The sequence below is a fragment of the Geospiza fortis genome, unplaced genomic scaffold (assembly GCF_000277835.1).
Source record: "Geospiza fortis unplaced genomic scaffold, GeoFor_1.0 scaffold346, whole genome shotgun sequence".
NCBI lineage: Eukaryota > Metazoa > Chordata > Aves > Passeriformes > Thraupidae > Geospiza > Geospiza fortis.
In genome coordinates this window covers 592,911-615,684 of record NW_005054361.1, presented here as the reverse complement: position 1 = coordinate 615,684, position 22,774 = coordinate 592,911, and the positions used below count along the sequence as shown (strand labels likewise).

At 39.2% G+C, this 22,774-nt stretch overlaps 1 protein-coding gene across 1 annotated transcript in view; it reads left to right on the top strand.

Annotated features, from left to right (window-relative positions):
• The window catches only part of BBS9 (Bardet-Biedl syndrome 9), a 288,972-nt gene that overhangs the window by 1,909 nt on the left and 264,289 nt on the right, over positions 1-22,774 (top strand). Inside the window, exons 3-5 of the mRNA XM_031059382.1 lie at positions 2,782-2,932; positions 4,065-4,129; positions 6,530-6,643. Of these exons, the coding sequence (XP_030915242.1) occupies positions 2,782-2,932; positions 4,065-4,129; positions 6,530-6,643 (330 nt within the window). The remainder of the gene's footprint in view (positions 1-2,781; positions 2,933-4,064; positions 4,130-6,529; positions 6,644-22,774) is intronic.

Genomic DNA, 22,774 nt, shown 5'->3' with positions numbered 1-22,774 from the left:
CTCTATGATATCATGCTCACCTTGGAACTTTGTTTTTGCCGGGTAGAGGTACTTGAGTTTGACTTCCTTGCTGCCATACTCTTCTAAAACTATTTTAATGTAAGGTTCTCCCTTTTCAGGATGTTTTGAATAAAGTTGAGCCATTATTGATTTGGTGTACAAGCTTTTTCAGTAGAAATTCTTAAGAGTCATTTGGGTCAGAAAAGACCTTTAAGATCATTGAGTCCAACAAACATCTGTGTTTGTTACTAAGCCATGTCCTTGAGCACCATGTCTACACATCTTTTAAATACCAGCAGGGGTGGTGATTCAGCCACTTCCCTTGGCAGTCTCTTCCAGTGCTTCACAACCCTTTTGGTAAAATTTTTCTTGATATTCCATCTAAGTTTTACAGCCCCTGGTTCACCTCTAAGCCCTTCGCTGGCTTTGTTGCCCTTCTCTGGCCATGCTCCACCACTTCCATGGCTTTCCTGTAGTGAGGGGCCCCAAACTGAATACAGTATTTGAGGGGCAACCTCAACAGTGCTGAATACAGGGGGGCAATACTTCTTTGGCTACACACTGTCTGATAGAAGCCAGCATGCCACTGGGCTTCTTGGCTGCCTGGGCACATGCTGGTTCATGTTCCAGCTGCTGTCAACCATCACCCTGGGTACTTCTCTGTAGGATAGCTTTCCAGCCACTTTTCCCCACGCCTGTTGTGTTGTGTGAGGTTGTTGTGACTGAAGGGAATGACCCGACACTTGGCCTTGTTGGACCTCATATGATTGGCCTCAACCCATTGTTCCAGCCTGTCCAGATTCTGCCATAGAGCCATCCTACCCTCCAGCAGATAACCCTCCCACCCAACCTGGTGTCATCAGCAGCCTCCTGAGGGTGCACTTGATTCCCTCTTCCAGGTTGTTGATAAAGATAATAAACAGGACTGGCCCAGTACTGAGCCCTGGGGAATGTCACTTGTGACTGGTCACCAGCTGGATGTAACTCAATTCACCACCACTCTCTGGGCTCAGCCACCCAGCCATTTTTCTACCCAGTAAGCAATATACCTGTCTAAGCTGTGACTATCCAGTTTTTCCAGGAGAATGCTGTGGGAAGTGCTGTCAAAAGTTTACTAAAGTTGAGGTAAACAATATCCACAATCTGTCTCTTTTCCATTAAGATGGCCACCTTGTCACAGAAGGAGATCAGGTTGATCAAAGTGAACCTGCACTTCATAAACTGGCTAGGTTTGATCTCCTGGTTGTCCCATACAAGCTACATGATGGCATTAAAGATGATATGCTCCATGACTTTCCTTGGTACTGAGGTCAGTCTGACTGGCCTGTGGTTTCCTGGATCCCCCTTCTGACCCTTTGTGTAGATGGGCATGACATTTGCTAACTTCCAGTCAACTGAGAGCTCCCTGGTCAGCCAGGACTGATGATAAATGATGGAGAATGGCTTGGTGAGCACTTCCACACTGTGTTCCTGGGTGGATCCCATCTGGCCCTATAGACTTGTGTTTGTGTCTAAGTGATGTAGCAGAATGCTGACCATATCCCCTTGCATTATGGAGGCCTCATTCTGCTCCCTGTCCCTGTCTTCCAGCTCAGGGGCTGGGTACTGTTGCTCTATTGAAGACTTAGGCAAAGGCAGTACTAAGTACCTCAGCCTTTTCCTCATCCTTTGTCACTATATTTTCTCCTATATCCAATAAAAATAGATTCTCCTTGGTCATCCTTTTGTTGCTGATATATTCATAGAAACATTTTTAGTCTTTTATGGCAGTAGCTAGATTAAGTCTGAGTTGGATTTTGGCCCTTGTAATTTTCTTCCTGCATAACCTTATGATTCAGCTAATTCAGCCCCCCTGATTCAGCTGCCCCTTCTTCCAAAGGTCATATTTCCTCTTTTTCCTGAGGTCCAGCCAAAGCTTGTGCAGCCAGGATGATGTTCTTCCCTGCAAACTTGTCTTTTGGCACATGGGGATGGCCTGGTCCTGTACCTTTTAAGACTTCCTTTGTTAGAAATGTTCAGCCTTCCTGGGCAGCCCCTTTGCCCTTCAGGACTGCCTTCCAAGGGACTCTGTCAACCAGTCTCCTAAATGGGTGAAAATCTGCCCTCCGGAAGTCCATGACAGCAGGTTTGCTGTTCCCCCTCCTTCCTTCTCTAAGAATTGAAAATAAAATTTTGTCATCTCTGTGCTCACTACAGCCTCCAATTGTCATATCACCTATAAATCCTTCTCTGTTCACAAACAGCAAATCCAGTGGGGCACCTTCCCTAGCTGGCTCCTTCACCAGTTGTGTAAGGCAATTATCTTTCATACACTCCAGAAATCTCCTAGACAATTCCTCTCTGCTGTGTTATATTCTCAGCAGACATCTCTTAACTTGAAGTCCTCCATGAGAGTGAGGGCTGGTGATTGTGAGACTTCTTCAAGCTGTTTGTAGAATATTTTGTTGTTTCTTTGTCCTTGTTGGGTGGTCTGTAACAGACTCCAATCATGACATCTGCCTCATTGGCCTTTTCCCTGATTCTTACCCATAAACACTTTATTGCTGCCATCACTGGTGCTGACAGATATTCACATATTGAATGTGCAAATTGCAAATGTAATTGCTAAAGTTAAACTAGAAGACGGAGCATAATGAACAGTAATTGAATCATGTCAGTATTCTGTATTTTTATTTAGGGTATTATTTGAAGCACTCTGCAGCAAATTGAATTCCACATGTGCATGCTGTTGTATTGTGTAGTATGCTATGTGTTGGTTTTGTTTGTCTGTTTGTTTTTTAGATAAAATTATTGTGGGCAGTTATAATGGATATCTCAGAATATTTAATCCACATCCTGTGAAACCTGGAGATGAAGTACAGCCTGAAGACTTGCTCTTGGAAGTGCAGCTGCGAGAACCAATATTGCAGGTGGAAGTGGGAAAGTTTGTTTCGTAAGTAAATGTCAGGCTTTGGTGCTGTTTATTTAAATATTAGATGTGATTTTCTTCCTTTGTTTTGGAGGGTGAGTTTTCAGTTTCTAGATGGAAACTGTTAATCACATCTATGACTCCTATAATATGTATTTGATCTGCTTCTTCAATAATCTTCATATGAGAGAATTTTTACTTAAGATATATAGGTATATAGAGGATAATCTCCAGTTATACAATTTTTTAGAAGTATGTAGAACAGGAAAAACTTTACATTTAAAGTTATCTTTTAAGGTGTTACGAATACTTGACTAACTTGTTATGGTCTAGGATGTAATACTGGTCAATTGTTTCCTGTTTGATAGAGGATAGAAAATCCTTAATTTCAATGAATTTAGCAGGAACAAGTGGCCAGATAGAGGAGGGATACTGTGACTCTAAGGAAAACACCTTATAGTTAATTGGCTTAACTTTAGAAAACTTTATTTTAGAAATTAGTTCATGAAGGTCTCATTATAATTTTGAAATGAACTTCTAATACTGTAGCAAGAACTTCATTTAAAAAATGAAAGTAAAACCTAACCATGGAGAAGATTTGTGCTCTGAGATCAAAGAGTCAAGTACTCATGTAGTGACCCTTTGCAGGAATGACAATGTCTTACTCTGTGAAATGAGCTAAAGCATTTCAAGTACTTTGCTAGAAATACTATTTGTGTTTGGGGGAAGAGGAATGTGAAGGTTTGAAGGTTCCATGCAGCTTGTACAAAAGTGGATTTTAAAAAAAGTAGTGTCTGATATTCCTGAATAATATTTGTTTGGGGGGGTGATCCACATATTGTCCCTCCATGAAGGATTAACAGCACCTTCTTTCAAATGAGTTTCAAACTAAATTGGGAACATAGTTGGGTTGCTCTTCATATTTGAATCTCAAAATATGTTCTTAAAGGATCCATTTTCATTTTGAAATTAACTCCAAGCACTTCAGCATGAATGGAAGATCAGTACTTTTGAGTTTTTACGCTAGCATCTAACACCCAAACTTTTGCATTGGGCCTACACATGAGAGCAATTTCAATATGATTCTTGAATTTTATCCTGTATGAATTCTATTTGAATTTATCTGAAAATAGTGTTTTTATACTCTTCTTTACAGTGGTACTGAAGGACTTCATCTGGCTGTGTTGCACTGCCGAAAACTCTGTGTGTATGCTGTTTCAGGTTAGTTTACAGATCCAAACTTTCCACTGATTTTCAATGTATTCTAAATTTTGGATTAGGTTAATCTTAAACTTGGTATATACAATATTTGCTCATCACCACTGAAGATCTGCAGTCATGTTCTTTCGCTCAAGCCCACGTATGAAGAGGAGACATTAGTAATTAGGTTTAGCAGAGGTTTGCTGATCTGCTCCATGCCTGAGATGCTGTGATGTGTGTGATGGTCTGTGGTTAGCAGTGATTGTGAGCAACTAGTTCTCATTATAGTTTTATGAATTGGTGTTATTGTTCAACATGCTCATGAACAAATGATTGTATAATACCAACTTACTTAGCTCTTTAAAAAGAAACAATTATGGTTCTTTCTGAACTCAGAAGTCCAGATAATATTTAGAAAGCCAGAACATTGGTAAAGTAGCCCATGAGAAGACAAGGTTAATACTGGTAAGAAGGTGAAACCACAGTGTTTTCTCTTAAATCCTCTTTCTTCTACTGTCTTTGGCTGAAAATTCTATATGATGTGTTCTCTCTGTATGTGAAGAGCCTAGAAATGAAATACATATTCTGTGCTTTGATTTTTTTTCTTCTGTATGCTCTGAGGAAAGCACAGATTTAAGAGATTATTAATGGTACACCATCTTCAAAATTCAATAGACAGCATGGCATTGTTCATTTTCTCCATGCAGGGACACACTCTGTGATTCCTTTCATTACAAGAACATGACTTTCTTGTAGGAGCAGCTTGTTTCCTATTTACAGCCTTGTAGTCAGGTTACAAAAATGTACTCTCTTTGCCTATCTGGAGACACCTGTGAAATTGGTCTTTGCTGAGGAGGGATTCTTGGAGATGTGCTGCAGTTTTTGTGCTTTCTCTTTGCTGCAATAGTGTTTATGCCTTAGGATTGTAGCCTACGAGTACAATTTTTATTAAAACAATTTATTTTAAAATTTACCTTAAGAGCATACAACACTAAGTCTAGAAGTCTTTAGTAGTTATAATTTGCTGTTTGGTCTACATGGCTTAAGCAGTTAAGTAATAATAAAGGTAAAATTCTGCTATCTTTTAACAGACTTTTCATACTAACCTGAAAGCATTCATGCTTTAAAAGTAATTTCTGTCATCTGAATGGGTACTCTCAAACAAGCTCCTTTGAGAAATAACTATCATTACCTCTTTATGCTTTTAAGGCAAATGACACTTTCATAAAGTGGAATCTTTTCTTTCTACCATACATGCTACCATATCTGTTATTCATAATAAAAATCACTATGCTGCTTCTTTTGACAAATGAAAGCATCCTTCAGGGCTGACTAAAATGTTGCCTTGATATTGTATTGCAGTCAATAGGCTGATTACTTTCTAACTTGTTTATACTGAAGTGTTGATGGTTATCTGGTTACTACCCAGCAGGGCTTTTCCCCTCATGTCTATTCCAGTCTTCTCCCTAACGTAGGCCTGCTTTAGGGGTGATTGTTTAAAACTGGGTTTGATTTGTTTGGAGAAATTGCCTAAAAGGTTAGCATAAACTACAAATCTTTCATAGAATGTTGTTTAAGTTGTTGTTGGAATAATATTTGTATAATTAAAACTGTGGTAGGATTTAGTGCAAAACACTTTTTTCCCAACTGATGTGACTGTTCTCAAAGGATTTTTTTTTACTTTTTTTTGTTTGCTTATATTAGTCCTTAAGTATTACTTTATGTAATGAACTTTACTTTCTTCATGGGGTTCAGGGAAAACTTCATTCTTGAAAGAGGAACTTCAGTTTCTTTAGAAAGACTTATTTTCTGTTAGCTCCTTGAAGGAGTCAGGAAGATAAAATTCACGCAGACTTTTTCCATTTGTCACAAAATTATTTTTGTTACCATATGTTTGTCTTTTATCTTTGCTTTACTGATCACTCCATTCAATTGCAGGCAAAGCAAAGGCAAGTGATGAGTGTGCCCTAAAGTCAGCTTTGTCAGATTGGAGCTAAAGACCAGCTACAGCTTAGTTTGAGACAAAGACTATTGCAACTGAAGCTGGTTGTTGGATACAATGTATTTACCAAATAGCTAGAGAATCATAAGAATGCCCCTTTGAGCAGGGGGAATCAAAGCTTTTCTTCTGATCTTAGAGGTGTGCCCAACATGAAAAATACATTTAAGTAATAAAATCTCAGCCTTTTGTGAGGTCTTTATACCATGTATAGTATAATGAGACTTTATTTCTGGTTCTGACTTTTGGAATTTTATGGCTTGGTGATTTTTTTTCAGGAAGCAGCAGTGGGAGCCTACATATCTCAAAAGTCACTAGAAATTAAGTTACATTTTCTTCAGATTGTTTCCACTGATACTCCTTTACTTCTTCCACAGTGCTTGTATCAAATTAATAAATATTTACCCTTTGTTTTTTTGTAGGAACTCAGGGGAATGTGGAGCATGGGAACCAGTATCAGATTAAACTGATGTACGAGCACAATCTTCAGAGAACTGCTTGTAATATGACTTATGGCCCATTTGGTGGTGTAAAAGGTAAGCTTCTTGTATATTCTTTATAATTAGTTGTTTAACTGAATTTTGAAAGGCAGCATTATGCTGTTGTCTAGAGAAAAACATCTTTCTATTCATCATGATATTTTTTATCTGATGCACCTTGAAAATAACTCAAGTTGAAATGAGTGAAGAATATGAAATGCAGAATAGTTGTTTTCTCACATTTTGAACTGGATATGAGTTTACAAGGATAATATTGATTTTAAAAAATGTGTCAAAATTCCTGGCTCTTCCCTTGTAAAATACTTCAATGTCTAAAAACAATTGTTTTCTTCTGTGCTTGGATTCTGTTTTGCTTTTCTGACCTTACTTATCCTGAGCAAGTTAAAAAGTTCACATCTTCTTTTGCTGAACCTAAGGTATCAAGTGTCTTGAAAGATATGTAATGCAGACTTCTAAAAAACTACTTAAACTTAGATTGGGAAAACAGAACAGTGGACAATAATATTTATGGTTTATTTGTAGATTTGAATGAGTTTAATAGATATCAGCATTTTTGAACTTTTGAACTTGTTTTTGTGTTCTGATTTGGAAACATTTAAATTGGCTTTGCATAACATCTCCTTTTCTTCAGAAGTAAAGATTGCTCAAAAATATTTGGGGGGTGGCAGTCATCAACAAAAGTAGTGTCACTAACCTGTTGGCAGAGTGATAAGTCACTTTCTGAGCCAGAAAGTCTCCTGCATCAATATGGCAAATGTATGTAGACAGTCTCTCAGTTCTGTGTCTGTAAGAACCTTCCAATAATGATGCTACAATGCCTTACCCTAAACTCAGGCTTGTCCCTGGGCTGACCAAAATCTTTACTGATTGAAGAAATTTTTACCTACTATGTTCTTACAGCTACCTTGGGGAAAATGGTCAGCTCATGTGGGTAAGAAGGTGTAAGGACTATGAGTGTCTTGAGAAGTGAGTGGTATGGGTGTATTCCTGTTAAAAGCAGAAAGACAATACAGATGTTCCTAAATCTGAGAAGAGGGAATGATGTTCTCTGACATTCTACAATGGAGTTGCAGTAACAAATGTATAGGGATAATAAACTAAGTGTTGTAAGTGTCTGGGACAGTTCAGAAAGAATAAAACAAGTAAGCATGTACCAACATGCAGTTCTGCAGAAGAAATTCTCTGGATTTTTTACATGCATGTTTGTTTACCATGGAGGTCTAAGTAGAGGTCTGACCACCAGCTCAATCTTGATGCCAGACCTGTCTCATGAGCTGTGGTGAAGCAAATAATCTGATGAAGAAGGTGTCTTTGCAAGCTAGGGAGACAGGAGGTAATGTTTACCCTAGAACCTACTCAGCAAGCCAAACACTTGACCTAGGATGGTCAAAATGAGGGCCAATCCTGACAAAGCAGCAAGAACAGCAGAAGGAACTCTGGTAAGTTCTGTAAACTTTTCTGAGTTTTCTGTGTTAGCATGTTGTGCTAATTAACTTTTCCTTTTTTCTTCTCCATGTTCCAGTTCACATGTGTGTTTAGTGTTGTTGGACAAAGAATGATCTCAAGTCTAAATAAACAAAGAAGGCAGGGGTTTATTTTATGTAATTAATAATACATATTCATGTTGTAAGATCAAGATGCTTTCTGTTTAAGACCAAAATCAAGGAAAATTATAGTGAATGTTCAGTTACCTGATAGGAGGCTAGTAAGGCATGTGTTGAAGCATCAGAGAAATTGTCAAAATGGACACTGAGGAAAGTTCTTTTTGGGAAATGAAGGAATATTTTTTTTTTTTGGTAGATATCCTGGACTGAATGTTTTTTCAATGTGGCTTTCCTGGACTATTTGATTAGATTTTTTATCAAGGAAATGCTTTTAATCTTGCCCCAAGCCTTTTGCAGTGAATTTATTTCAGTTTTTTTTTAAGCATCATCTTTAATATCTTGTTCTGTCCTTGAGGCTTATGAAGAACAGTATTGTGGCTTTATTTCCATCTCACAAAACCAGCCAGAGTGAACCAGAAAGGAAAGCAAGTGCTGTTAATTTTAGTAAACAAATGCCTGTCCTGGTCTCGCCTGCCATGCTATCAGTGTGTATCTGTGTTTGGTAGATAGTCTGGTGTGCCACTGAGAGTCTGTAAATAAATAAACATATTTTTTTTTACCATCAACCTTCCACAGGCTTCTCTGGAATTCTTTTCAGGCATCTACTAACAGTGTCTCTTGCCTTCAGTAGAGGTTAGTTCATGGTGGTGCTGTAAGCCTGCAGCAATGAGCTTGCTTTGCTAACAGTCTGCCTTCTGCACCACAGTCTGGAAGTAGAATAAGAAAATACAGGGATAGGTTTTGCATTTCTTGCCATCTGTTACTTTGTGCCTAATATGTGTCTTACTGCTGTACTCAAGCATATTTGAAACAATGTGAGGGTGAAAGAGGCCCTTCACAGATCACGTTCACAGAACTACTGAAGCAGATGCAGGAGAATGGCAGTTGAACAGAAGGAGGAAAGCATGCGTACAGGGATACAGGGAAAGCATGCCGTGGGAGTGCTAGGGAGGAGGGTGAATGTCAGTGCCCCAGGAACATGATTTTTCATCTGAGTAAGCAAAGAATGCTGTAGGAGTTTACACAGAAAACTTGATCTATGAAGTTGCTCAGTCTTACTCAGATTTCTCTTCCTGAAGGTTATGCTTTTTGTTCTTTTTATGGAGCTCTTAATCCTATACCTTCAGTGGTAAAGCAGTGAATTCTACTCAGCCATAGGATTTAACACTGACAAAAGAAAAAAAAGATTGAGTTTGCAGTCCTGAAGGGTATGGGACAGTTGAAAAGTAAAGTCAGGACAATGAACTTCAGACAAGCTAACTTCCCACTCTTCAAGGAGTTAGTTGGACCCCTTGTGAAACTGCCCTCAGGGGCAAGGACTCAGAAGATGGCAGCCTTCAAGGATGACTTCCATAGAGTGCAAGAGCTCAGGATCCCCAGGTGTGAAAAATTGGCAAGAGATAGACATGTCTGAGTTGAGACCTGCTGGTCAAAGTAAAGGGCAAGAAGGAGATGCATAGCCAGTGGAGACAGGAAGAGGTGACCTGGGAAGAATATAGGGATGCTGTCTGGTTGAGTAGGTATGGGGTCAGAAAAGCCGAGTACAGCTAGAGATGAACTTGGTGAGGGGTGCAAAGAGCAGCAAGAAAGGTTTCTTCAGGTACATTAGCCAAAGGAAGGTCAAAGGAAGCAGCACTGGCAAACTGGTAAGGGTGGATGAGTGGAAGGCTGAGGAACTCATCAACTTTTGTGCCTTAGTCTTCACTTGTAATGTCTTCTGGGGAGTAGTGGAGGAACAAAATCTCTCCCACTATGTGGAAAGATTGGTTTTGTGACTACTTGAGGAACCTAAGTCTATGGGGCTTGACTGAGAGGCATCCCAGAGTCCTGTGGAATTGTCTGATGTAGACAATCTACAATCCATGGTTCTTGCAAAGTCATGGCAGCAGGTGAAGTCCAGGGTTACTGGAAAAAGGGAGACACTGAATGCATTTTAAAAGGGCTGGAAAGGACCCCCCGCCCCCCCCAGAAGTAGTGACCTGTCAGCCTCACCTCTTAGCCTGGAAATGTCATGGAACAGAACTTCCTAGAAGCTGTGCTAAGGCACATGGAGAACAGGGATGTGACTCTAGACAGTCAGCATGGCTTCACTAAGGGCAAGTCCTGGCAGATCAGCTAGTGGCCTAGTGGTAGAGAGCCATGGAGTGACTACATCAGTGGATAAGGTAAGGATTATGAACGCCCTCTATCTGGATTTCTGTAAAGTCACTGACGCACTCTCCCACAACATCCATCTCTTTAAACTGGGGAGAAATGGTTTTGATTGGTGGGCTGTTCACTAGATGATGAATTAGTTGTGTGGTTGCATCTAGAGTATCATAGAATCACAGAAAATCCTGGGTTTGAAGGGACCCATCAGGATCATCCAGTCCAACTCATGACCCTGTGCAGGACACCCCAAGAATCACACCATGTGCTTCTTGAACTCTGACAGACTTGGTGGTGTGACCATTTCGCTGGGGAGCCTGCTCAACCACTGTCTGTGTGAAAAACTTTCCTGATATCCAACCTAAACCTCACCTGACTTACCTTTTTGTCATTTCCTCAAGTCCTGTCACTCGTCACAAGAGAGAAAGATCAATACCTGCTCCTCTACCTCCCCTCAGGAGGATGTTGAAGACCGCAATGATATCTCCTCTCAGTTTCCTCTTGGCTCCTCCTCCTCTAGGCTGAACAGATCAAATGACCTCAGTTGCTCCTTCTAAGGCTTCCTCTCCAGACCCTTCACCATCCTATAGAATGACAAGTGGTGCTCCTTAGGCATCTGTAGTAGGACCAGTGCTCTTTAATGTCTTCATCAATCATCTAGGCAGTGGGACTGAGTGCACCCTCAGCGAGTTTGCAGATGACACCAAGCTGTGTGGTGCGATTGACACATCTGAAGGATGGGATGCCATCCAGAGGCACCTGGACAGGCTTGAGAAGTGGGCCCATGGGAACCTGACTAAGTTCAACAAGTCCAAGTGCAAGGTGCTGTACCTGTGTCTGGGCAATCCCAGATGAATGAATACTGATGGGGAGATGAATTCATTGATAACAGACCTACGAGAAGAACTTGGGTGTTTGAATGGATGAAAAGCTGGATGTGAGTCAACAGTTTGTAGTCATAACCTGGAAGGCCAAGTGTATCCTGGTCTGCATCAAAAGCTGTGTGACCATCAGGGTGAAGGAGGTGATTGTCTCCCTTGTGAGAGCCCACCTGTAGTGCTGCTTGCAGTTCTGGAGTCCTCATCACGGGAAAGACATGGAACTGCTGGGGCAGGTCCAGAGGAGGGCCATGAAGATGGTCAGAGAGCTGTCTCCTACAAAGGCAGGCTGAGACAGTTGGAGTTGTTTGGCCTGGAGAAGAGGCATTCCGGGAGACCTTAATGTGGTCTTTAGATACTTAAAGGGAGGCTAAAGGAAAGCTGAGGACAAAGGCTTCATCCTACATAAGGGACAATTTAGATTAGATATAAGGAGGAAGATCTTTTACAATGAAGGTGGTAAAACACTTAAGGTCAGATTGGATGGGTTCTGAGCAACCTGATCTAGATGATGTCTCTCCTCATTGTGAGGGAGGTTTGGACTAGATGACCTTTAAAGAACCCTTCCAACCCAAACTATTCTATGATTCAATGATTTTAATGTCTCCGGAGTTGTTTCACATGATTGAAATACAGAAACAAACACTGCTAGATGCATATTGCATTCTCATTCAGCTTTCTTCAGTGTAAGTTTTTGTTGTTCTGTCCCTGCTAGTTTATGGCAAGCTTAGGCAAAGCTTTGGTCTATTTGACAGCACATCTCTTTGGCTGAAATCTGATGGAGATGTAAAGTATAAAATGTACGACTGTCACTTCTCAACTGTTCATTTTTTTTACTCTTGTATTAAGAAAAAAGCTATTAGTGATTCCTCTGTGGAGAGTATTGTGAAGTAAAGAACCCTATTTTGTAGCCTTATTTCTAAATTCCATTCTTGCTGGTGTCTTCAGATTAATGATTTGATCTATGTGCAATTTTCGCATGTGGAAGAATTGAGACGTTCTCATAACAGGAACTGATGAAGAAACAACAAACTCATTTATTCTTATCATAGAAAGTTGAAATCTAAATTAAATAAACTATTGAAGCTGTAGAATAAAAAACCCAAAGACTGAGAAGTTGACTAGTGGCTTGCATCGATTAACTGTACATTTTTCTTAAAAATAGCAGAGTGTGAATTGTGGTTGTCACCACTAGATGGTCCTCTTACAACACTTAACCAGTCAGCATTTCAAAAGCTGCATTTATTCTCAAGCTGATTCTACAGGTGTATTTACTGCAACACTTAGTGGGGTATAGAAAGCACAAAAACACTTTCTGAAAACCTCTAGAGCTAAGAGTCTTATTGATTGAAACAAAATGTATTCTGGTGGTTGTAGAATGTTAGCAAAAAGGTGAGATGAAATTGATTCTTACTTTCAGCAGAACTGTTACTGGCTCAGGGTGTGAGAAATAACTATGAAATCCCTTATAAGTTTAGCTAGAATTCTCAACAAAGCTAATGGAAATGTTTAAAAATAGTAAATGGAAAACACCTACAAAGATGAAAATAGAGAAGTGAAGCATAGTGTAGGCAGAATTGGTTGTGACTTGGAACTTTAAAATCTGTGGCAAAGGATTATAATGCAGGTCTTTACATTTCTTTGCTGCTTTGGCTATATGTTTGTTCCTTGTTTCTGAACACTGGTGCTAAAATGAAAACAAGAAATTATCAAGAAGAGACATATAAAGATCAGCTATTGATTTTATATTTAAAAAACCTAATATTGTTAGCCTAGACTTTGAAAAGTTGAACTTAACTTTAAGACACTGCCTTTGTTGCTTAGAATGCATGTCTCCTTTTCATATTTCTGAATTCTTCCTTATGGTCTTAGAGCTATAAGTTGAGTTTGTCATCCAGTGCTCCAATTCTAGCATATGGATCATTTTAGAAGGGATGATTCATGATAAGACCATGAGTTAGTAGTGCTGAACCCTGGTTTTCAACCAAGTGAACTCTTAACCTAGCCACAAAATGTCACAGCCCTTAAGTAATGAACAGATTGTATACTTCATGGTTTACTTCATATATAAAATTTAAAGACCTTGAGGGTACTCTACCTTAAGCTCTTTTTTTTATTATTATTAAGAAAATGAAGGTGAAAAAGCATATATCTTTAAGATTTATGTTTCACCCTTACTTATGGTGAGTACTCAGCTTTACAAAAATTTTACTTTATATAAACCCATTCATCACTTAAGTTTTATAAGGTCAGGTTGTACTATTATGGCATCATGCAATTATGCCATCAGAGACTGCTCTGCTAAGAATTCAACTGTCATTATATGAAGTGATGTTTGCTGATAGTTTAAATTATCTTGGAAAGTATTTTCTGTTTTCACATCTGTAGTATGTTCTGAGTCTATATGAGTCAAATACCAATGACCTGGTATTTGGCTCAAGCTCACAGTTTAAGATGATGAGCTCATTAGAGAGGTTAAGTTTGGAGGCAGCCTGGGCTGTTGCAACCCCAGCCTGGCTGAGTTTGTGATTTCAAGGAGCACGGTCTTGGCAAGAAGCAAAGTCAGGACCCTGAGCTTTGGAAGAGTGAACTTCCAGACATCTGAGGAGTTGGTGAATGAGATGCCCTGAAAAACTGTCCCTAGCGACAAAGTAGCTGACTAGACCTGTCACTTAGAGCACAAAGCTCTCCATCCCAATGTGTGAGAAATCAAGCAAGGTAGGGCAGACACTAGCATGGATGAGCAAGGATATAGTCCTCAAAGTAAAAAGTAAGAAAGAAATATGCAGCCAGTGGAAACAGAAGACAGGTGACCTGGGGAGCATACAGGGATATTGTTCAGATGAGTAGGGAAGGGATCAAGAGTGTCAAAGCACTGATGGAACAGGACTTGGTGAAGAATGTGAAAAATAACAAAAAGCTATTCTGTAAGTATACAGTGTCAGAAAAGAAAGGCCAAGGAGAACAATAAATGACAAAGGAGAACCAGTAACAACAGATGTGGAGAAGACTGAGGTACTCACTGAGTTTTTTGCCTCAGTCTTCACTGGCAGTCAGTTTTTGCACATCTCTCAAGTCCCTGAACATCTAGTGGGAGTTGGGAGAGCCAAATTTTTCCTGCAGGTTTGGGACTACTTGATGAAACTGAATAGCCACAAGTCTGTGGGGCCTGATGACATGCATCCCAGGGTCCTGAGGGAACTGCCTGAGGTTGTTGCAAAGCCACTCTCCATTGTATTTGAAAAATCATAGCAGTCAGGCAAAGCCTTGGTAACTCGAAAAAGGGAAACACCTCTCCTATTTATAATATGAGTAGAAAGGACTGTCTGGGGAACTACAGACTAGTGAGCCTCTCCTCTGTGCCTGGGAAAATTATGGAGCAGATCATCCTGGAAGCAGTGTTAAGGTATGGCTTCACGAAGGGCAAATCATATCTCACCAGTCTGGTGGCTTTCTGTGATGGAGTTGCTGCAATAGTTGACAAAGGGCAGTGAATGGATATCATCTACCTAGGCTTCTCTAAGATGTTTGACGTGAGCCCACTTGGCATCCTTAGCTCCAAACTGGAGAGATGTGGATTTGCTGGATATACTATTTGTTGGATAAGGAACTGGCTGGATGGATGCAGCAGGAGAGTTGCGGTCAATGGCTCTATGTCCAGGTGGAGGCTGGTGACAAGCGGTGTCTCTGTCTTGGGACCAGTGCTCTTTAATGTCTTCATCAATCATCTAGGCAGTGGGACTGAGTGCACCCTCAGCAAGTTTGAAGATGGCACCAAGCTGTGTGGTGCGATTGACACATCTGAAGGATGGGATGCCATCCAGAGGCACCTGGACAAGCTTGAGAAGTGGGCCCATGGGAATGTGACAAAGTTCAAGTCCAAGTGCAAGGTGCTGTACCTGTGTCTGGGCAATCCCAGATGAATGAATACTGATGGGGAGATGAACTCACAGCTCTATGGAGAAGAACTTGGGTGTTTGAATGGATGAAAAGCTGGATGTGAGGCAGCAGTTTGCACTCACAGCCTGGAAGGCCAAGTGTATCTTGGTCTGCATCAAAAGCTGTGTGACCATCAGGGTGAGGGAGGTGATTGTGTCCCTTGTGAGAGCCCACCTGTAGTGCTGCTTGCAGTCTGGAGTCCTCATCACAGAGAAGATATGGACCTGTTAGAGCAGGTCGAGAGGAGGTCTACAACAACAATCAGAGGGATGGAACATCTCTTCTCCAAAGACAGGCAAGACAGCTGGGATTTTTTAGCCTGGAGAAAAGGCTCTAGGGAGATCTTGTGCCTTACAGTATTTAAAAGGGACTTACAGAGAAGAGGGAGTGTGACTTTTTACAAGGGCAGATAGTGATAGGACAAATGGGAATGCTTTTATAGTAAAAGAGGAGAGGTGTCCCATCCCTGGGATTTTTCAAGGCTAGGTTTGATGGCTAGATTTCCCCTGAGCAACCTGACCTAGTGTGTCCTTGCAATGAGAAGTGGCATCATCAGCTAGACCAGGTTGCTCTGAGACCTGTGCAATCTGATTCTGAATATTTCCAGGGATGGTGCATCCGCCACTTTAGTGCACAACCTGTTCCAGTATTTTACCACCCTCCTTGTTAAAAAAGTTCTTCCTTATGCCTAATCTAAATCAACCCTTTTTTATTAAAACCTTTACCCCTTGCCTTGTAACAGTATGCTCTTCTAGAAGTTTGTCCCCATAAATAGTTGTTGTACTTGGCTTGTAAACCCTAAGTGATGGAATTTTTTTTGCCAATTGGAAGTCACTGCTGATTGAAAGCTTCTGATAAATAAGTTGCATGTTTTTCCATTTTTAAAAGATATGAATGGAGTGAAGCAAGTGAACTGCATATAATGTTTTAGTTGAGAATTTCTTTTCTTATTCTTCTTTATCATACAGTGCCTCTCCAGTTCAATTTCTAAGGCATAAATCTGGTATTAATCTAGAAATAGTCAGGTCTTATTAAGCAATATTCCATATATTGTTTAGTCTTAATAAAGTTAAAACAATGTTAATTGAAAAACAGTGAGAAGGGGTTGGTTTTTTTTGGTAGCTAGGTAGTGTTTGGATTTTGAGCTAGTATTGTTACATTTTGTGATTGATATAATTTGGTCATAATTTTATATCATTCCATGTTTTGTGTTTTATGGTTACACAAAAATAATGTTATTTTAATTAAAATAATGATGAATTTGGTCTGTTCTACCTGTCCAGAATTTTGGTTAATGAATTTACCATTGTTGACATTAAGTTGTATGAAATAGTAGTAGTAAGCTGTTGTAAAAATATTAAAACTCCTTATAGATGCATAATCACACAGAGATTAGTTGAGATAATTATTAGCTGCTTAAGAATCTCATGAATTTACATATTGGCACAGTAAAAGATTTGCAGGGAATGGGCATTAAGCAAAACTAATTTTTGACTCAGTGCAAATAAATTAATATTACTTAATAATTAATTTTTATCATCTTTTCCTAACATGATGTTTAGATAATTAGTGCTGAAGTTACCTTAATTTTGTACCTACAAGATACAGAAGAGACTCTGACCTGTGCCTTTACTTTGTCAAGCCCATATTGAAGGTATTTAGACATGGTATATTTTCCTGTCTGTAGAGGAATCTGAGAAAGAAGACAGTAGTTTGGAAAATGAATCTTACTCCTACTTTACCATTTTCTGTTGGATGGTTTAGGATTTAGCCACTTTATACTGTTAGTTTAAGTCCTTCTACATCTTGAGAAACAGTCAATGTACTTCTTGTGCCTGACTGTTCTTAAAAAGAGATTTACTGGTGTGGAGCCTGCTTATAAGAAATGATGGTATTATGCTTTTTATAGGGGAAGAAAAGTGCCCTTATTACTTCTTTGAAAAAGTTTGCAGATCAAGCCACAATTTTATTCTTTGCCTTGTTTGCCTTGAGTCAGATGTGACTTATGTTTGAGGAAAGTATATGCAATAAATTTCTGCTGAAGTAATGTGAAGAGTAGAGAAGGGCTTTAAAGTAAAAACAAAGCCACTGTTACTTGAAACTTAGGCAGCTTTACAGATTATCACATAAATTTCCTGTGGTCAGTTGTGCATTAGGCTGAATGCTGGGCAGGATAGTAGCTCATATATGAACAAACATCAGTGTGTAAGGAGTGAATACTAAAGTTCTCTGCTTTGAGGCCTGGTGAATGAAGTGCATGTTTCCTGAGCTGCTCTCTGAAGTGCTTAGGAAGTGTGTGAATGATCACATGCTCTAGGAGGAGGATACCCTTTCCCAGGTGAGGATTGAGTTCTGTGGTTGTTCTTCAGGGTGTAAGTGGTACATTAAGATGGGTATATAAACACTCTGAATGCTTCCAGTTTTCTTTTTCATTTTTTAAAAAAAATATTTTTTTCAATTTTAAAGACTTTTAAATCTTCTTAAGAAGTAAAAAACCAGCATATTGATAGCTCACCAGTGGGGAACACAATCTATTGAGTTGCTCTTGAATAGAATACTGATTTTATTTAGTGACAGGCAGAAATCATAGTTTAATAACTGCTGAATTATTTTTGAATAGCATTTCCTTACAGATGATGGTTTTCAACTGCAAAAGCACTGTGACTGCTTTGTGTGATTCCACACACTTGCATTATCTAATAGTTAAATAATAAGTGAATTAACCACAGTTTTCTATAACTCTTCAAATGTGTTGACAAATGATTTAGTATTGGATCCCCCTAATAAGCACAGGCTTTGAAATGTACATTTTCATCTGAAATCTTAACGCCTTAATTCAGCTTCCAGAGTAGTTCAGATTTATTTGAAGTTGTTTCATGGATACTCTACCAGTAAAGGCAGATAATAAAACAATAGCAAAGGGAAGGAAAAAAGAAAATACAGCTTTGACATGAAAATGTTACAAGCAGAGAAGTGTGAAAATACCTTGAACCTATCTTTTTCTCAGCAAATGGCCTTGAATTCATTTTACTTTTATTATAGCACTGGCCTAGAGGCAAAATATGTGTGAGTGTTACAACAAAGAGGGTGCTATATGGAGGAATTTTTTTAATAATGAAATACAACATATGCATAAACCATGCAACCTTGTAACAGGAAACTTTGTGAGGAGGGTAGACTGTGTTTAACTTTTCTACAATTCTGCAAGAATAAATTTTATTAGGTGTTAGTCAGAAAAAAAATTATCAGCTGAGTTTTATGCTGTAAGGTTAAATGATTCTTATGACTATGTTTAAACACTGGAGCAGTATAAATTCAGGCTTTGATTTATTGGCTAGTTCTGTTAAGGAGCAGGATATTTAACTGTTGCCTTCCTTTTAAATTGCTTCTGCATAAGGACAGATTTTTTTGAATGGTTTGGATTTTGAAATTTTTTCATGGAATAGATCTGGTGATGACTACTTCTAAATGGTTTCTCACTTAACTTTGGAAAACTGTTAGTGTTTTGTTTTGTTTTGTATTTTTTTTTCTTGTTAATAATTGAGTTAGAATTTCTTCTCTAAATTGAAGAAATGAATGGAAAAATAATGAAGAAAAATGTTCTCTGAATCTCTTACCATCCGTTCCCTCTTCTTAACAGTGATGATTGTAGCCTAATGATCACAGCCTAACTGAAATAAAAGATCTCATTGCCTTCAGTTGACCAGAACTTTGCCTCAATTGTGAGTTCCTTGATAAATCTCCTAATCAGCAATTTGTTTAAGAAAAGAACTATGATTTAAGTGAAGTAAAATCAATTGCAGAAATACATAACTTTGAGAGCAGTTGTATATGTAAGTGAAAGACTTGTTTTTCAAAACTTTGGTAAATTCTGTGTGACGCTTTGTCTAATTTCCCTTGTTGAGGTATGGTACCCAAAAGTGTGCAGTGAGTGTGCACGGGTAGTATAAAATGCTTTTTATCTTACATGTGGGGTTATGGCTTCTGCAGTGCTCCTGCCAAGAGTCAGTGAGTGCAAAGGCAGAGCAATAATTGCCTCATGTGTTTTTAATAGCACATGTATATTAATAATGGCCCAATCTGACTTTTGTCTTTTTGATGACATATTGTTGACTCATTTTAATTCATCATCCTACTCTAATCTCCAGACTCTTCTTCTTAGTGCTATTGCCTGCCATTCTCTGGTTTCCTGTGAGTCAATTGTCTGAGATCACATCAGATGTTTTATTTCAGTTTAAAGATGCTGTCTCTAAAGTTTAGAAATGCAGTATATGTTATTACCTTGTCTGGTAAATAGTTTGGCATGATGAATTTTCTGTTACTTCAAACCTATGTACAGCTTTATTATTTACATACGTACTTTCTTATTTAAATGTTCCAGCATTTCATGTGAATGCATTTGTCTGTAAGATTTGTTTGCTGTCCCATAATTTTTCGTCCAAAAGAATGAAGTTTTAGTTTCTAATTATTTAGTCTATTTTGTCTTCTCAAAGGGTCTTTTAGAAGTGTGTGTATGTAGCTTTTGTTTATTTTTCCAGTGGTCATCAATGATTACTCCATTACAAAAAAAGTTTCCAACCTATAGGAATTTATTTGGAGAGTCACCAAACCCTTGTTAGTTGCTTTTCCTACAGGGTTGAAATGTATCTTATACAAACTATAATGCTTTATATTAATTTTATTTTGGTGCAAATCATTCCTATCAAAAATCGCTTTACTACATCATTGTGGTAGCTTAGTCCCTAAGTACCACACAACTGCTCATTCACTTTCTCCCACTTCACCCTGCTGGACTGGGGAAGAGAATTAGAAAAAGGTAAAACCTGTGGGTTGAGACAAGAACAGTTCAAAATTTTAAATGAAGTATGATAGTAATGATAATAGTAATAAAAAGAAGAGAGAAATAAAACCCAAGAAAAACAAATAATGCACAGTACAGTTGCTCACCACCCACTGACTGATGCCCAGTCTGGCCCCCATCAGTGATCAGCCCCTTTACAGCCAGCTCCTCATTTGAGTGTTCTCAGTGTGTTTCCAACAGTCTAAAAATACAGGATAACAAATTGTTCCTGTGATGTCTTTTCTGAGATTGCCAAGAAGGAAACTAGTAGGATGGTGATTTTTTTTTTCATAGACATGTAATTCACTGAGTCATTTGACCACAAAGTTAGAATTAAGCTTTTCTGTATGTTGGTTACTAGCCGAGGATATATATAGACAAATGACTTGAATGTGAAAAGTGGCTGTGTTTCCTTGGTGTTTTTTAGCAAATTAAGTCAAGCTGTTTATTTCTAATTTTTTTAGGGTATATTTAAAACTTCTTGAAGATATATTGGACTTTCATCTAATATTCTGTATGGTAAACCCTCACTTTTGTGTTGTAAGCTTCTGACCATCTTACTTTGTTATAAATATTCTCAATGAGTTCTTTGGATGTGAATGCAGTTATTCAGGAGATCATTCTTCAGCACATATTTTAACAATCCTTTAGCTCGAAAAATTAGTAAATAATCACATAGAAGGCGTAAAGTTGGAAGGTGCCCCTGGAGGTCATCTAGTTCACAAACCCTGCTTGTCCCTAGAGCATGTTACTTGGAGTTTTTATTCAGATGGCTTTTGAATATTTCCAGAGAAGGAGACTCCACAATCCCTCTGGGCAGACTGGTCCAGTGTTAGCCACAGCCTCACAGTAAAAAAGTTTTTCCTCATGTTCAGATGGAACTTCCTCTGTACATCAGTTTCTGCCCATTGCCTCTCATCCTATTGCTTGGCACCACTGGGAAGAGTCTTGGTCCATCCTCTTGACACTCTCCCTTCAGATACTTACTACATATGTTGATGAGGGCTCCTCTCAGTCATCTTCCTGAAGCTAAACAGGCTCAACTCCCTCAGCCTGTCCTCATAGGAGTGATGACCTCATCCCATAATCATCCTTGTTGCTGTCCCCTGGACCTGCTGCAGAAGCTCCATATCTCTCTTGTACTGGGATTCCAGAGCTGGACACAGGACTACAGATGTGGCCTCACCAGGGCTGGGTAGAGGGGCAGGATCACCTCCCTCAGCCTGCTGGCAATGCTCTTCCTGATGCATCCCAGGATACCATCAGCATTTTTGGCCACAATGGCACACTGCTGGCTCATGGACATCTTGCTGTTTTCCCCAGGTCCTTCTCCACAGAACTGCTTGGACAAGCTGTCTTGAGCCCCTTGTCCCTCTAAGGCATGTTCCCCTGGGATCCTTCAAGAAGGTCCCTGAAGAAGCCAAAGTTAGCTCCCCTGAAGTCCAGTGTTGTGATTCTACTCACTGACCTGCTTCTTCCTCACAGGACACTAATGATCTCATGTTCACTGTAGCCAAGGCTGCCCCCAACCTTCACATCTCTAACCATACATTCTGTGTTTGTTAGTACAGGTCCAGCAGCACACCTTTCCTGGTAGGCTCCTTCACCACCAGTGCCAGAAAGTTATTGTCAGTGCTTTCCAAGAATCTCCTGCGTTGTTTATGCTTTACTGTGTGGTTCCTCCAGCGGATGTCCAGGTGGTTGAATGACTGTGAGGCTACTTTCAGCTGTCTGTATAAGACCTCATCTGCTTCCTCCTTCCCCTCAGGCAGCCTGTAGCAATCACCCACAACAGTGTCACCCTTAGTAGTTTGCCCTTAATCCTAACCCATAAGCTCTCAACTCACTCATCATCCTCCCTGAGACAGAGCTTCATGCATCAAAGAACTTTGGGAAGTGCTTAGCAGTCATGAAGCTTCTTAGTCTAAGGAGACTATAAAAGAAGTAGGAGAAAAGATAGGGAATTTTGCTGGGTTTTAACAGTGGGATCATGTAGTGTTGTTTCATTGCTTCGTGAGAACAAAATTTTCAGGTCTGTTTTAAATGGAATTTTAAAGTTGATAGATTTATTTGATGATGGTGACTTAACATCTTACTGATAGCTTTTGAAAGCTCCAAAAATATTGAAAAATAGGACATGTATTCAACTTCAGCTTAACTCAGTGAAAAGTCTGCTGTTGATTTATGAGTCACTAAAAACATCCATGTGCCTGAACTATTCAGTCAAGTGTTATTGATTTTGAAGGGCAACTGCTGACAATACTTGCTTGTGGGAGATCTGCTGGTTCAGTAAGTTGTTCTGTAATATTTATATAATATATGATAGGTGTATAACTTCAGATGAGAGCAGAAAAGTTCACAGACTGGAATTTCTCCTACTTGCTTTAGAAAAAGTGTATGCCAGTGCTGTAATGCTTGTATGCAAGGGTCTTAGAAGAAGATTTCTGTAGCTGCTAGCACCTGAAAAGTAGTTACTGAACAAGTTATGGCAAGAAACAGAATTTAAGGACAAGAATTTTACCATCTCTTCGTGAATCATCATTATTCAGGCTATATCCAGGCATACAGACATTTTCAGAACCTCCTCTGTTTATGCCATCTGTAATTAATCTTCTGCATTGAAAAAAGAACAAATTTGAGTGACACCTCTTTCACAGCTGCCTGAACATTTTTACTGAGAGTATTTCTTGCACTAGGTGGAAACATTCACTTTTATTTGTAGAAAAAATTATTCTCTTAATATGGAGGTTGTGATAAA